At 41.8% G+C, this 16714-nt stretch overlaps 1 protein-coding gene across 1 annotated transcript in view; it reads left to right on the forward strand.

Moving 5' to 3' along the window:
• The first annotated feature begins 668 nt into the window (after positions 1-668).
• Positions 669-16714, forward strand: part of LOC145410999 (uncharacterized) — a 179731-nt gene continuing 163685 nt past the window's right edge. Inside the window, exon 1 of the mRNA XM_080281058.1 lies at positions 669-813. Coding sequence (XP_080137184.1) covers positions 724-813 — 90 coding nt within the window. The 5' untranslated portion in view covers positions 669-723. The remainder of the gene's footprint in view (positions 814-16714) is intronic.

The raw sequence follows: 16714 nt of genomic DNA on the forward strand, positions 1-16714 counted from the left end.
GGTAGGGTGAGATCGCTGAGCCAGGACAGAGGTGGGTGGAGAGAAGAAGGAATAAATGAGGCAGGACATTAGTGGGGCAGGCGGGGCAAGGTAGGGCCATGGTGGGGTGGGGCAAGACAGGGTCACGAGAGGTAAAACGTGGGCGAGAACAAGTACCGAAAAGACATGTGGAGTGGGGTGGGGTGGAGCGAGGTGGGGCGGAGCAGCAGGTGGTGTGGGTGTCCGGATGACAGAGATTTTACAGAGTGCTGTGGATCGCAGTGTGCCAGAGGGGACACAACCCCTTCTCTCCTCGCCCGGCCCCGCCCCGTCATGTTCTGGCGGCAGCAGGAGGAGCGAATCTGGGGAAGGGGGGAGTGAGGGAAGGAGGCGGCGCGAGGGGGAAGCCAGTGAAAGAGGGAGGCAGCGCGAGGAGTGAGGGAGGAGGGCAGCGCGAGGAGGGAGGGGCTGTTGGTTGCGCCGCCTGCCGCTGCCATCTGCCACCGCCAGCGAGGCCAGGCTAGGGGTGGGTTGCCATAGCGAGCAGAGCGGAGTGGAGCAGCGCGACGCTGCCAGTGCCAGTGATCAATAGCGAGGTGCCCGGGCCTCAGTGTGTGTGTGTATGTGTGTGTGTGTGTGTGTGCCGCTGCGGTGCCGTGTGTGCCTCTCAGCTGTGCCAGCGCCAGTGCCAGTGCCGGTAGTCATGTGTGGGTGGTGACGCTACAGGCCTTCCGAGGGCCGAGGATGACCCTGTCGGAACTGGGCGCGTGTGTCTCTTCCTCCTCTAGCAGCAAGCGTACCGCGCCAGCACCGCTCTCGGCCGTCCATTCTCAGGTGAGATATTCTCCGCCCTCACCCTCACCCTCGCTTTCACACTCCCACAACTCAACCCCAGACACTCGCAGAGCCGTGGGCACACCTCGCACCTCACCATTCACACCTACTGCACATCACAAACACTTTAAGCAGCAGGCTGGAGCTTCCTACCAGATGTTTACATCGGGCCTGGCATATGCTCACCCTCCTGACACACAAAACTAAACAAAGCAAAACTAGATTGAAATTCCTATAACATCGTTCAGTCTAACCTCTCATAACTGAAGTGATATAATATTTCGAAAAGGTAAACAGATGCAACAATGCAGCAGTGTCCTTGAATTACTGGAATTGTCTACCTCGTAATCAAACTAATAATGATCTGCTTTGTTAATGAACTGTTAACAATTCTGTGAGAGAAAACACTTTTATGCCATCCTTTCTCATAGAAAGACCAAGTAAATGTGCATTCTCAACGGTAATATATATATATATATATATATATATATATATATATATATATATATATATACCTCCGCCAAGGAGGTTATGATTTTGCCCGCGTTGGTTTGTTTGTACGTCTGATTGTTGGCAACTTTACTCAAAAAGTTATAAACGGATTTTGATGACATTTTGTGGAAGGGTGGGTCATGGGCCATGGAAGAAATTATTAAATTTTGGGGAGGATCCGGATCCGGATCCGGAGTATCCTGCACAATATCTCCATAAGTTTTCAATGAATTTCTTCGAAATTTTGTGGAGAAGTGGGCCATGGACCAAGAAACAACTGAATAAATTTGGGGGCGGATCCGGATCCTATATCCACGGATCCGAAACCGTATCCTTTTTAATGACAGTGGCATTGGCGGAGGTATGCGCTCTCAGTGCTTTCTAGTTATAATTTATATATATATATATATATATATATATATATATATATATATATATATATATATATATATATATATATATATATATATATATACATACAGTTATATGATAGGAATAGAGACTATGCCAATACTGATGCAACCGAATGTGCACTTAAACATATCCGTGGTTTTGTTGATAAGTGAAACAAAATTAATACACGTAGGCCTATACCTCGGATTCTACTCCCTTACACACACACATACACACACTAACCTCAAACCTCATTACACACCAGCATCCTCATCTTCACATATCCATTCTCTCTCTCTCTCTCTCTCTCTCTCTCTCTCTCTCTCGTCGTTCACCTCTTTCTCCTGTGTGTGTGTGTGTGTGTGTGTGTGTGTGTGTGTGTGTGTGTGTGTGTGTGTCATATTGTTTTTATTTCTGTGAGGGAGCTGAGGCTGATATATAGAAATTAGCCATGTTAAGTGCAAGCTTACGTCAGAGAAATAGGAAGTCGGGGAATCAGCTTATATTTGTCTTCCCATAGCTCGTCCTCAGAAACCGAGTTATGAATATGCCAGAAATTATCTCTTTCCTCTTTGTTATTCGCCTTGTTCACAAACGAATGATGCAACTGTCGTGAAGGAATTGGGTGAAGAATTGATAGACAGATAGATTGGGAGATTGGTACTTTTTTTTTTTTTTAGTTTAGTGGCAGGTGGGGGCGCTCACCATCCGCTCACTCGATGTAGTGCTGCTCTCGGGTGTCTGCCTTTTCCTCTCTTCCAGCCTTCTTCCTTCCATCCTCTTCTGTCTTTCTTTCCTTTATTCTTTCCTCGTTCTTCTGCTTACGGGTGACTTTACACTCCCTCTTCTGTCTTTCTTTCCTTCATTCTTTCCTCTTCTTTCTGCCTGTGGGTGACTCTACATTGAGTGACATGCCAAATGGTTTCCTGTACACCAGGAAACCATTTACTGCGCTAGGTGGTAACCATAGAACCAAATTTTGGAGCCTGGTGGTTTAGTGGGTAATTACGATGTTCCCATAGGATTGAGCCGGTGAAAGTTTATATCCAAGGGATGGTTGGGGTTTACTGCTCACGTAATGCCTCTCAGGGATGAGTGAGGCTGGTCACTCATCTTAAATGTCAGGACCAACTTGCCTAGCCCCGGGCTCCTACGCTCCTCATAGGGCAACGTAGGATTGAATGATGGATGGATGGATGTTATTTTTATATACATTTACAGAGAGAGAGAGAGAGAGAGAGAGAGAGAGAGAGAGAGGGGGGGGGAAGCAATGATCTCATTTGTCATATGACTGAAAACAATATATTAATGACAGATGTGACTGCGAAGTGTGAACCATATCACGTGTGTTTAGAATACTGACAATAAACACACCTATATGTGGCTTTTGAGTCTGTCAGTTAGACTTTAACTGTCATCATCATCATCATCATCATCATCAGGCTTCTTCAATCATCATCATCATCATCATCATCAGGCTTCTTCAATCATCATCATCATCATCATCATCAGGCTTCTTCAATCATCATCATCATCATCATCATCATCAGGCTAATTTAAGGATCATTATCAGCATCATCATCAGGTTTACTGAATCATCATCATCATCGTCATCATCATCATCAGGCTTATTTAATCACGATCATCATCATCACCATCATCATCATCAGGCTCATTTAATCATCATCATCATCATCAGGGTTATTAATAATCATCAGCACCATCATCATCAGGCTTATTTAATCATCATCATCATCATCAGGCTTATTTAATAATCATCATCACCATCATCGTCAGGGTTACTTAATTATCATCATCGTCATCAGCCTATCTCGATCTTCCACATCTCGATTACTCCATTCCGTAAGAAAAAGAAAAAGAAAAGAGAAAAACGTGAAAAGTTATCGAGATCATCATGGATTACGTCATGAGCGAATGTGAGGAAATGACGCCTTGAGTGTGCCTGCCGTAGCCTGCCTGCGTGCCTGCCTGCCAGCAGCACGTAAAGTTTTGACGGTCGCATATAGCCTAGTCAGCCCCGGCCCCCTCACCCTCCACCACACACGGCTGCCTATCGTACCTTTCTCTTCATTTCGGGTCAGTGTTCTCAGAATTTGTGTAGGGGCCTGAGAGACTCGTGCATGGGCCTATGATATTCAGGTGAAGTGACCAGATTTACTGGAGCTAAAAGCGGGATATTGTCGCCCGTATATATATATATATATATATATATATATATATATATATATATATATATATATATATATATATATATATATATATATATATATATATATATATATATATATATATATATGTACAGCGCTGCACCTCACATGAGGCTGCCAACCCTAACGTCTTAGACAAACTCCGAACATACCGTATGGTACGGTGAATGGCCGAGCAAAGTAGTTAGTTAGTGAGTATAACAGATTCTATAATAACAATTTGGTATATCATTTGGTTTGGATTATGCATAATTTAACTAATTCATCATAGTTTCATAAAAGAAAGTTACCTTATATCTAATGTAACAGTAATTTTCTAAAAGAGGGACACGTAAGATTATTTGCTAAAAAAGCAGGACATTTTAATCGCACTTAAATAAGCGGGACAGACGTAAAAAAAGCGGGACTGTCCCGCCTAAAAGCGGGACTCTGGTCATCTTATATTCAGGTAAAGGCCTGAGGAGGACCTAGGAGATTAGAGTTGGGCTGAGAGATTCTCGTATATGGGCTTGAGATATCTGTATATACGCCTGTGAAATTACTATAGGGGCCAGAGATTCATGCAGGGACTTGAGAGAATCTTAAATGGGAATGACTGGGTCGTGCTAGGGCCTGAGAAAATCGTGTTTGGGCCTAAGCCTTGTATATGGGTTTGAGAGATTACTGGAGGACTCAGCTATATGCATAGGCCTCAGAGATTCGTATATGGGCTTGGGGGATTATAGTAAGGACCAAAGATTTATGTACGGGCCTAAGAGACTCGTGTCGGGGCTAAGAGATTCATGTAGAGGCCTGAGAGCATCGTATATGGACTGAAAGATTCCTGCAGGGACCAAAGGTTCGATCCAGGGGCCTGCGAAAATTGTATATCGTATGGGTTTGAGAGATTCGTGTTGTCTCAGAGAATCGGGATGGCTTGAGAAACTCGTATTAAGTCCTGAGAGATTTATGTGAAAACCTGAGAGATTCATGCGTACAGGCCTGATAGAATGGTGTTGGGGCCTGGAAGAGCCGTGCTGGGGCCTGAGAGATTCGCGTTGAAGCCGGAGAGAATCGTATATGAACTTAAGAGGTTCATGTGGGAGCCTGAGAGATTTGTGTACGGACCAAACTGACTTACATTACAGATCTCAGTCAGCAGCGAGGAAGAGCAGCCAAACATGCTTTGCTCTTATCATGGGTTTCGCAAATTACTGTCAGACGCTGCGGCCTTGCATACACCTTTGCCTACTTGGTTGTAACCATTAAAAACCGCTGACGTTTTTTACATTTTTCTTGTTAATAACAAACGATTTTATTTACAAACTAAATAAACCCCTTCACTTATGGATGTCTCCTCCACACCTGAATAATATCGCGTGGCAAATGCAATAGTAAAAAAAAAAAAAAAAAAAAAAAAAAAAAAAAAAAAAAGAGCACCCATTGAGTGCAATACCCACGCCCTACACGTGGCCTCAGGGTCGACTATTTGGTTTTGTCCTATGACCTTGACTTTCCATAGTTTGTTTACAAAATAGAATTACTTCATCTTTCCCCGACCTTCAGTCCCTTCACCAGGTATGGTTAAAATCAGATCAAAACCGTCTGAGTCGACCTTGTCCTGTGACCTTTGCCTTTGATTTACTATCGTCAAACTGAAACTCTCCATTCTTGCCTGACCGTCAACACTTCTACCAAGTTTGTCCAAATCGAGTCAAAACAGCCTGAGTTATGGGACAAAACCTTTGAACTTGCCCTGAAACCTTGACCTGCAATTTCTTTCAAAATCGAATAACTTTATCCTTGCCTTACCCCCAATCCTTCTGCCAAGTTTGGTCTAAATTGGTCCAAAACTAAGTTGTGCTTGCCCTGTGACAATTTATTATTCTTGGTGACCTTCGACCCTCGCACCAAGTTTGATGATATTGTTCACAGACAAGCAAACTCACTCTCTCTCTCTCTCTCTCTCTCTCTCTCTCTCTCTCTCTCAAACGGTTCCGAGAGGCTGCTTTACGTGAGTCTTAAGGTAGTACCAGACGGTATGAGATGCCTGTTGATGGCGTAAGCCTGGGTGAGATAATGTGTACAGGAAAAAAGCGTTCAGTGTGGAAATGATGTACAGGCTGAAGACAGTTCTGTATATGAGTCTAATGGATGCATTTTTATGATGTGAGTTGTGTGGGTCGTAATGATAATGCTGGTGATGGTGTGAATGGTTGTGGTGGTGTTGATGACGGTGTGAGTGGTTCTAGTGTTGGCTGTAATACTGTGAGACAGAATGAGACAGGGTTAGGTAAAGTGCGAGGCAAGGCAGTTCTTGGTGGTTACACAAGGCGAGGCAGCCAGGCAGAAAGCGAGAGAGAGGGTGGAGGGAGATGGGGGGAATGTAGCCAGGCGTTGTGAATTTAATGCAGTGCAGAGCCTAAGAAATCCCCACATGTTCGTCTGAAGGTGGTGTTGGGTAATGTGAGTCGTTATGATGATGTGAGGTGGGGTACAGAAGGGTGATGTAGAAGAGAGCGTGGAGCAGCGCGGGGTACTGTAGCCAGGAAGTATCAAATAAATGTTGTGCAGTCTTCCAAATCTTAACAGGCGATGGCAGAATCGGTAGAGAGGCGGCCTGCAGTCCTAATGGACCTAGGTTCGAATCCCGGCTGGGGCAGAGAACAGTTTAAGGATCTGAATTTCTTAAAAAAAAAGTAGACTTTTCTCGTATACAGATGACCCGTCGACATACCATAAGAGTACCCCAGCTAATACCAGTACACCAGTCCTGTATGAGACAGCCCTAGCATGTATTCAGTATGGACGGTGGGTATTAGAGCAGAAGTGGTGACATGTGAAGATGTGTGGTATGTAGGAGGACTACTGGGCCCCAAGGAGGACTACTGGGACTTGGGAATAGGCCCTGAAGCCTTTGCCCAAAGTCGGACACGTTAAAAAAAGAAAAGAAAAAAGTCTGAAGGTGGTGTTGGTTGGTATGGGTCGTTTGGGTGATGTTATGGGGTGGAGTGCGGTAGGGTGATGTTATGGGGTGGAGTGTGGTAGGGTGATGTATAAGAAAGTTCGGAGGTAGGCAGAGCATTGTACTCGTAGCCAGGAAGTATCAAAATGCAGTCTTAGAAATCCCTAATTGTGAGTCTGAAGGTAGAGTAGTTCGAGTGGTGATAGAAGGGAAGGTGAGGTAGGGTAATGCAGAGGCAGTGGATGGGGCGAGATGGAGTGTAGCTAAAGAGAATGGAATAAATGCAACTTTGAATCTTAGAAATTCCACGCGTGAGGAGTCTGAAGGATTTACTGGGCGATGTTGGTAGTTCTGACGATAGTGCGAGGTAGGGTGGGGCAGTGGCAGCGAGGCATAAAACAAGTTTGGCGAAGCAGGAAGGAGTGTAGCACGGCAATGTAAAATTAATGCAGGGTTTAAGAAATTCCTGCATGCGTATCCGAAGATCGTAATGGGTGGTGTGGGTTGATCAAGTGATGATGTGAGGAAGGGTGAGGAAACGGCAAGGCAGAAACTATGGAGCGAAACAGGGACAGTGTAACCAGGCAGTGCTGAGTTCTTGCAGTGCAGAAGCTAAAAATTCCCTACGTGTGCGGAATCTGAAGGTAGTATTAGGTGGTACTGGTTGCTTTGATGATGGTCTGAGACTGGGTGAGGCAGAGACAGGGCGAGGTAGATAATGTTAAATGATACGTGGCCGTTTATCCAGGCAATGACACATTAATTTAGCTCAGAGTTTTATAAATTAATTCAGTGCAGAGTGTCCTTACACGTGGGTATGTGGTGTGGGACGTTTTGGTGAGAGTGTGGAGAAAGACGAGCAAGAGAATGTGGAGTGAAGCATGGGAAGATTGTACAGTGTAGTCAGTCAATGTGAAGAAACTTCAGTTCAGATTCTAAGAAACGCATAAATTCGAGTCCAAAGAAGGTGCTGGGTGGTGAGGATCGTTCTGATGATGGTACTAAGTGGTGTGAGGCATAGACAGGGAGAGGTAGCAAGGTTCAGAGTATGGCGTGAGATAGGAAGTGATGCAGTCAGTGTGATGTTATTGTCAAGTGTAAGATGTGAATCTGAATGTAGCAGTGGGTGGTGTGTGAAACCTGGTGGCGGTGTTGGTGCTTTTGTGACGCGATGCAAGTCGCTAGGAGTGATGTGAATGGTGTTGGTGGTGATGTGAATGGTGTTGATGCTGATATGAGTCATGCTGATGGTAACGTAGGTGGTGGTGATTATGACGTGAGTGGTGTTGGTTTTGATGTAAGTGGTTGATGAGAACGGTATTGGAGGTTATGTCGGGTAGCAACAAGTAAAAAACAGAGGGTGTGGAGGTACACAGGGAGGCAGCAGTGTGGGGCTAAGAACCTAAATGTCATGACTGATGGCTGGTATTTACTTCACCGCGCACCACCCTGACTCTTCTGCCCGAAATAACTGCCTCTCCCTCTATCCCCGTCCCCTACTCTAGCCAGGACTACCGCGAGGGAATTCCTTCGGAGGCAAAGCGACCGCTGACTCGAAACAAGGTCGTGAAAAACAGCCGTATTCCCCTGTGCTTGGACGACTATCACCTCTCCCTTATTGGATTATGTCTGTACGATATAACCCATCTATGTTCGCCTATAATGTCATTCATACAATGGCGATTTTAAAAGAAATATATATAACACCTAATTGAATATTAATGCGAAATATCCAATATTAATCGATAAAAGGGCGCTGTTAGTAAGCTTCTAAAGCTCAAGAGAATGCAACACTAACTCGTATCCTTGTCGTTTTATAGCACTTCTTCCTAAGTGGCGAATACTGCATATTCTCCTTAACCTTTCACTGCCAGGAGCGTTACACACACACACACACACACACACACACACACACACACACACATATATATATATATATATATATATATATATATATATATATATATATATATATATATATATATATATATTGTTACATAGCCTATGATTTCATCATCCTTTGTGTAATTCTAACGTACAGTATGCTGCATGTTTGATCACGAGCGTGTTCTACCTAACTCGCCCCCTCCTCCCTTATAGTAGAGTAAGTCGTTCTTTCTGTTGTTCAGAGCAGGAGTGTCAACTCTTTGTCCCCTCTGGCTTCATTTGCGCTTCCTTCTTACAAGTTGTATCAAGCTCTGCCGGCCCCTATATAATGACCTCAGTCTCTGCATTATTGCCACTTAGATCTACTCCTCATTTTGTTTACATCTCTGTCCTCCCCTGTACAGTTGTTATTATTGTGAGTGCTCAGGAAGTCTCCAACCATCTAGCAGCTGTGTAATTTGAGTATGAGTGTTATTACATTTTTTCTTGTACTGTGTAGCGTAAGGTGTTAATTCTTAGGCCTAGTAAGGTTTTTGTGATTCATGTGTTTTGGGTGTCAGCCCTTAATAATATTTCCTATCTGTAATAATATATCTTGCATTCACTGAGTATTATCTGGTATTCTCATTTTATCAGGGCTGACTTAGACAAATTTACTCTTGCTAATTTCGTGTTAATAGAGGCTATTGCAGTTAACCATATGTTTAACCTGTTTTTTGCCATTACATTATCTTTATGAGTCCTGAATGTTTTGTTGTTAGTTTGAGCATTAAACTTTAACTTGTAATTTTACCTAACTCTTTTGTTTTGAACCTGGAACTTTGCGGGACAGTTTTCTCTGTTCCGTAACATAAATTTGGTGACCTCTTATCAGGATATTCAGGATATCATCATGAGGATATTGCTTGATATTTTGTGACTGTGATTTATTCATGATGTCTACTATTACTACTCTTGATGAAGCCAAGGATTTTTTGTCAAATGTGCAAACAGTGTGTGATGTAGAAAACAGAACAAAGAATGAACTTAAGCTTGTTGCTCAACAATTGGGAATTGTTGTTCGCTCTCATCATTCTAAAGATCAAATTGTCGACATGATTAATGAAAGCTTGTTTAATGTAACTCCTCGAAATGAGCAAACGCAGATTGAATTAGCTAAGTTACAGCTAGCCCTGCAGGAGGCTCGTGCTAAGGAGGCTGAATTTCAGGCAAAAGCTCGTCTTCAGGAGGCTGAGTTTCAGGCAAATGCTAAGGAGGCTGAGTTTCAGGCACAAGTTGAACTTGCTAGGATTCAGGCAGACCATGAGTATCGCATGAAACAGTGGAACTGGATCATCTAGCTCTGATGATTTTGATGTGGCTAAAAATGTTAAACTTGTCCCTCCTTTTAATGAATCTGATTTAACAAAGTATTTCCAGTTGTTTGAGAGGGTAGTTACAGGTTTTAATTGGCCCAAAAAGTATTGGCCAGTACTCCTTCAAACTGTTCTCACCGGTAAAGCTCAAGTAACTTATGCATCTTTGCCTCAGGATCAATCTGATAATTATGATGTCGTTAAGAGCTTGATTCTTAAGGCCTATGAGCTTATTCCTGAAGCCTATAGAGTAAAATTTAGGACAACTTATAAGCAAGATAAGCAATCCCATGTTGGGTATGCAAAAATCAAAGAAGATCTGTTAGAGCAGTGGTTAAATTCTAAGAATGTGGATTCTGATTTTGGTAAATTTAAGCAGATGATTTTGCTGGAGGACTTCAAAAGGTGTATTAATAAAGAAGTAAGCCTATATCTTGATGAGAAAAGAATAGATAATTTGTCTGATGCTGCAGTTTTAGCTGATGAATATGTTCTCACTGACAAGAGATAGTCTGGCGAAAAAAGGAAAGCTGAGAGTAAGTACGTTGCCTCTACTCAGAGTACAGGTAACAGGAAAGAGAATAAAGATGATGTTTCTCAGGAAGTAAATACCAGCTCCACCTCTAGATTTCAGAAAAGTAAATGTACTTATTGTAGTAAGCTTGGTCATACTACGGAGAAATGTTTCAGGAGACAGCGTGATGTGAACAAAAAGGAGTCTTTAAATATTCAGTCAATTGGTCTAGTGTCCACCCTTGAGAGTTCCCAGAATTCTTTAACTGAGTTACCTGAACCTGCTTTGAGGGGTAAATTAAATCCTCATGATGAAGCTCCTCTTTTGAGCAGTAACGTGGGTGACACTCTCAAGAGTTCATGTGCTAATTTCCTGTCTGATGGTTTTGTCAGTCCTCTGGCCAGTAATGACAGGAAATCAGTTAAAATATATCGTGATACAGGTGCTTGCCAATCCCTTATGCTGACCAGTGTTCTAGGCTCTAATGTTAATTCCTCTGATGAAACTGTAATCTTACAAGGTGTAGGGAATAATTACTTCTCTGTCCCTCTGTGCAGAGTGAATTTAGAGTCTGGTTTTGTTAATGGTTCCGTTATGGTTGGGTTGGTTGAGACACTCCCAATGTCAGGTGTAACTTTCTTACTTGGGAATGATATTGGTGGAAGTCAAGTGTGTCCAGCTCCTCAGTTGTCTAGTGAACCAGTGACTGCGACCCAGGATTGTGATATCCCTGATGTGTTCTCTGCATGTGCTGTCACTAGGGCTAAGTCTAAAGTTACTGGTGACTTAGAGGATAATGATGATGATGATGTTATCCTAGCTGACACTTTTCTTGCTAATTTGGACCACTCACCAGATGAGGCAGTACCCCGTAGTGTTGATAATTTGTCTCGTCAAGAGTTGGTTGAGTTGCAGGGTGCTGACCCTGAGTTGAAAGGTCTAGCTAACTCTGCTTGCAGTGAGGAAGAGTCAGCTGGTGCTTCTACTTGTTATTATATAAAGTCAGGAGTACTTATGAGGAAGTGGAGACCCCCAACAGCATCAGCCGACTGTGAATGGGAGGTTGTACATCAAGTTGTCATCCCTCGTGTTTGTAGGCAGGATATCATTAGAGTGGCTCATGATTCCAGTTTGGCAGGACACCTTGGAGTGAGGAAGACTGTGGCACGCATTTTGAAACACTTCTACTGGCCAGGTATCTTCAGGGATGTTTCCTGGTATTGTAAGTCTTGTCACACCTGTCAAGTTGTGGGGAAGTGTAATCAGACAGAAAAGGTTGCACCTCTAGTTCCCATTCCTCCTTTTGAGGCGCCATTCACCCGTGTGTTGGTGGATATTTTGGGCCCTCTTCCTAAGACTTCTTCAGGATTTTTTTATGTGTTGACCCTGATTGATATGGCTACTCGTTATCCTGAAGCCATTCCACTTAGAAATATCTCAGCAAAGAACGTGTTAAGGAAATGCTAGGATTCTTCACGAAGTTTGGTCTACCCAAGGAGGTACAGTCAGACCGGGGAAGTAATTTCATGTCAAATGTTTTCAAGCAGTCTCTGAAAGAGTTGGGCATCACCCAGATCACGTCTTCAGCTAACCATCCCCAGACCCAAGGAGCGTTGGAGAGATATCATCAAACACTCGAATCGATGCTCAAGAAATACTGTTTGGAACATCAGAAAGACTGGGATAAAGGTCTTCCATTCGTTGTGTTTGCCGCAAGAGAATCTCCAAATGAATCACTGGGCTTCTCACCTTTTGAACTACTGTTTGGCCATGAAGTAAGAGGACCCCTTAAGTTACTCAAGGAATGCTGGCTGTCGGAGGAAGATGACGTCAACCTGCTGGAGTATGTGATGAAGTTCAAAGAATGGCTGTCCACTGCTTTACAGCTGGCGAGAGAGAATTTAGGAGCTGCTCAGGAGAAGATGAAGACTTGGTATGATAAGAAGTCCAGGTTACGCCACTTTCAGCCAGGAGATCAGGTTTTGATTCTGCTACCGGTTCATGGGCAACCTCTTCAAGCCAAGTTTAGTGGTCTTTATTTCGTGGAGAAGAAACTCAGTGATGTCAACTATGTCATCGCCACACCAGATCGTAGAAAGAACAAGCAACTTTGTCACATCAACATGCTAAAGTTATATCACAGGCGGGACGAAAATAACCCAGTCTGCACTGTAGCTGTTCCACCCGAGTCTGCAAGTGAAGTTCTCCCATGCAGCATGAGCCTGAGTGATAGTTTGGGGAAGAATCCTGATATCATGAATGATCTCCAGACTAAGCTTTCTCATCTAGTTCCCGAGGAAAGGCAGGAGTTTTCGGCATTACTGCAGGAGTACCCGCAAGTGTTCCGTGCTACTCCAGGAAGAACCACTGTGTTGATGCATGATGTCGATGTTGGAGACGCAAAGCCAATTAAACTGCCTCCTTACCGTGTGAACCCAGTGAAAGTTCCTCTCATCCAGAAGGAGTTTGGCTACCTGTTGGACCACAAGATGATTGAGCCCTGTCAGAGCGAGTGGGGTTCTCCTGTCACTCTAGTCCCTAAGCCAGGTGGGTCACAGCGGCTTTGCATTGACTACAGACGTGTTAATCAGATAACCAAAACAGACACTTACCCTCTCCCTCGTGTGGAAGATTGCATAGACAAGATCGGAAAGGCTAGGTACATAAGTAAGTTTGATTTGTTAAAGGGATACTGGCAAGTACCTATGACTGAACGTGCTAGGGAGATCTCATGTTTTGTAACACTAGGAAAGACTTTTGCATGTTCTGTAATGCCATATGGTATGAAGAATTCACCAGCCACATTTCAGAAGCTCATGAATGTTGTAACAGAGGGTCTGGCAGGGTGTGTTGTTTATATTGATGATGTATTAATCTTCAGTGACAACTGGAAAGATCACCTATGCCATGTCAGTAAATTTCTTGAGCGTTTGGTTCAGGCTAATCTTGTTGCTAATTTATCAAAGTGTGAGTTTGGTCAAGCTAAAGTTCAGTACCTTGGGTACGTAATTGGTGATGGACACGTTGCACCACCAGCAGCTAAGGTTCAGGTTATAAGTGATCTTCCCAGACCTAAAAGTAGGAAAGAGCTACAAAGATTTTTGGGAATGGTAGGTTATTACAGGAGATTTGTTCTTAACTTTTCTATTCTTGTATCACCACTTACAGACCTACTGAAAAAGGGAGTTAAATTTGTCTGGACCGATAACTGTGAATCCTCTTTCAGCAAACTTAAAGCTATCCTATTAAGTCAGTCAGTGCTCGCTACTCCAAATTTTGTTAAGCCTTTTAAGATGGCTGTTGACGCAAGTGATACAGGAGCTGGGGCTGTCTTGCTGCAAGAGGATGATCAGGGTATTGAACACCCTGTATCTTATTACAGTAAGAAGTTCACTCCACCTCAAAAGAACTACTCAACTATTGAGAAAGAGCTTTTGGCCTTGATTTTGGATTTACAGCATTTTTCATTTTATTTGTGTTCTGGTTTTGACCCCATAGTCATTTATACCGATCATAACCCACTGAAATTCCTTAGTAAGTTTAAAGATAAAAATCAGAGATTGACAAGATGGAGTCTACTTCTTCAGGAGTATTCATTAGACATATAACATATCAAGGGGAAAGAAAATGTTATTGCAGATTCGTTATCTAGACTTTAGACAGATTGTTTTAGAGTAATAAAAAATTTCCTTTGTAAATTTCTTTTTCCTTTGTGGGGAGGTGTTACATAGCCTATGATTTCATCATCCTTTGTGTAATTCTAACGTACAGTATGCTGCATGTTTGATCACGAGCGTGTTCTACCTAACTCCCCCCCTCCTCCCTTATAGTAGAGTAAGTCGTTCTTTCTGTTGTTCAGAGCAGGAGTGTCAACTCTTTGTCCCCTCTGGCTTCATTTGCGCTTCCTTCTTACAAGTTGTATCAAGCTCTGCCGGCCCCTATATAATGACCTCAGTCTCTGCATTATTGCCACTTAGATCTACTCCTCATTTTGTTTACATCTCTGTCCTCCCCTGTACAGTTGTTATTATTGTGAGTGCTCAGGAAGTCTCCAACCATCTAGCAGCTGTGTAATTTGAGTATGAGTGTTATTACATTTTTTCTTGTACTGTGTAGCGTAAGGTGTTAATTCTTTGGCCTAGTAAGGTTTTTGTGATTCATGTGTTTTGGGTGTCAGCCCTTATTAATAATATTTCCTATCTGTAAAAATATATCTTGCATTCACTGAGTATTATCTGGTATTCTCATTTTATCAGGGCTGATTTAGATAAATTTACTCTTGCTAATTTCGTGTTAATAGAGGCTATTGCAGTTAACCATATATTTAACCTGTTTTTTGCCATTACATTATCCTTATGAGTCCTGAATGTTTTGTTGCTAGTTTGAGCATTAAACTTTAACTTGTAATTTTACCTAACTCTTTTGTTTTGAACCTGGAACTTTGCGGGACAGTTTTCTCTGTTCCGTAACGATATATATATATATATATATATATATATATATATATATATATATATATATATATATATATATATATAGTGTTATGAAGGGGGATTTGCCAGTTAGGTAGTCTCGTACCTTCGAAACGTTTCTGGTACCGTAAGTTTCGGTATACACACACACACACACACACACACACACACACACACACATATATATATATATATATATATATATATATATATATATATATATATATATATATATATATATATATATATATATAGTGTTATGAAGGGGGATTTGCCAGTTAGGTAGTCTCGTACCTTCGAGACGTTTCTGGTACCGTAAGTTTCGGTATGACTCGTCAGAGTTGCCAGTTTGCCTGGTGTTTGTGAGCGTAGTTATTTCGTAAATTAAACATTCATTTATTTTTGTGCTCTTTTTCTTTATAATGTTTTATTTAAGTGATTGCTTGTTAAATTATGTATTTTAAGTTCGTATGGTTAATGATTTAGTATTATGTAATGTGAGAACTCTAGCATGTTTTGATGTCTCGTAGTTGGTAACTGTTGTTGCTAGGGGCTGATGCAAGACAGTATGTTCTAGAATGTTGGATAAGTGGACGTTTCTAGAACAATGCAAGCTTATATAAGGATGGGGAAGAGCTTAGTTAGTGAGTCAGTTTAGAGTTTAGTCGGGTGTCAAGTCAGTTTGAGTGAGGTGCAGTCAGTTTTGGTGAAGGTTGTATATTTTTAGTACTTGTGAAAACAGTGGCAAACAGTGACGGATTATTGAAGTTTGTATATCAATGGAACTTGAGAAGACAGTGAAGTGTATTAAGTGTAATTAGTCAGTGAAGATTATTTTCAGTACTTGTGTAATAAGTGAAGTGTTACCAAGCATTAAGTGTACTAACTGTGAAGTGTTGTTAAATATTAAGTGTAACTGCAATCTATAAAGTGTGTATAGCTCCAGTGCTTGGGAGAACAGTGAAATTGAAAAACATTAAGTGGAATTATTTGGAAAATAAAGACAGTGAACTTTAAGGAGCCAGTGTTTATTTTCGCCTCAACTGATCTTGTGTACTGCACACCTAAAGGCTGACCATAAGAACAACAACTCACTGGGCAACGTCCAGTGTTGGAGCCTGTGGCAGTGTGGGGACTGGGACGTAACAATATATATATATATATATATATATATATATATATATATATATATATATATATATATATATATATATATATATATATATATATATATGAAGAGAATCACCAGGACATGTATATACATCTTCATCTTTACTGGCTAACGTTTCGGTACAAACTTTTACCATCATCAGAACCTAAAAAAGAAATCAAGGATTGTACATGTAATATTCTTCCTTACTGTGTTTTAGTGATAAGTAATAAAATAAAATTGCATTAATTACTGCATAAGAGCCTTAAGGTAAAAAGTGCAAAATGAATACTTTTAGGTGAAATTAACCTACGTGAAATAATGAATTTAGAAAGTCATTCCATGTCAGATTCATTATTTCACGTAGGTTAATTTCACCCAAAAGTATCCATTTTACACTTTTTATCTTCAGGCTGTTATGCAGTAATTAATGCAATTTTATATTATTACTTATCAAAAAAATACA

This window comes from Coenobita brevimanus, chromosome 87 (assembly GCF_032717465.1).
Source record: "Coenobita brevimanus isolate Jiangsu-jjx chromosome 87, ASM3271746v2, whole genome shotgun sequence".
In the NCBI taxonomy this organism is placed as follows: Eukaryota; Metazoa; Arthropoda; class Malacostraca; order Decapoda; family Coenobitidae; genus Coenobita; species Coenobita brevimanus.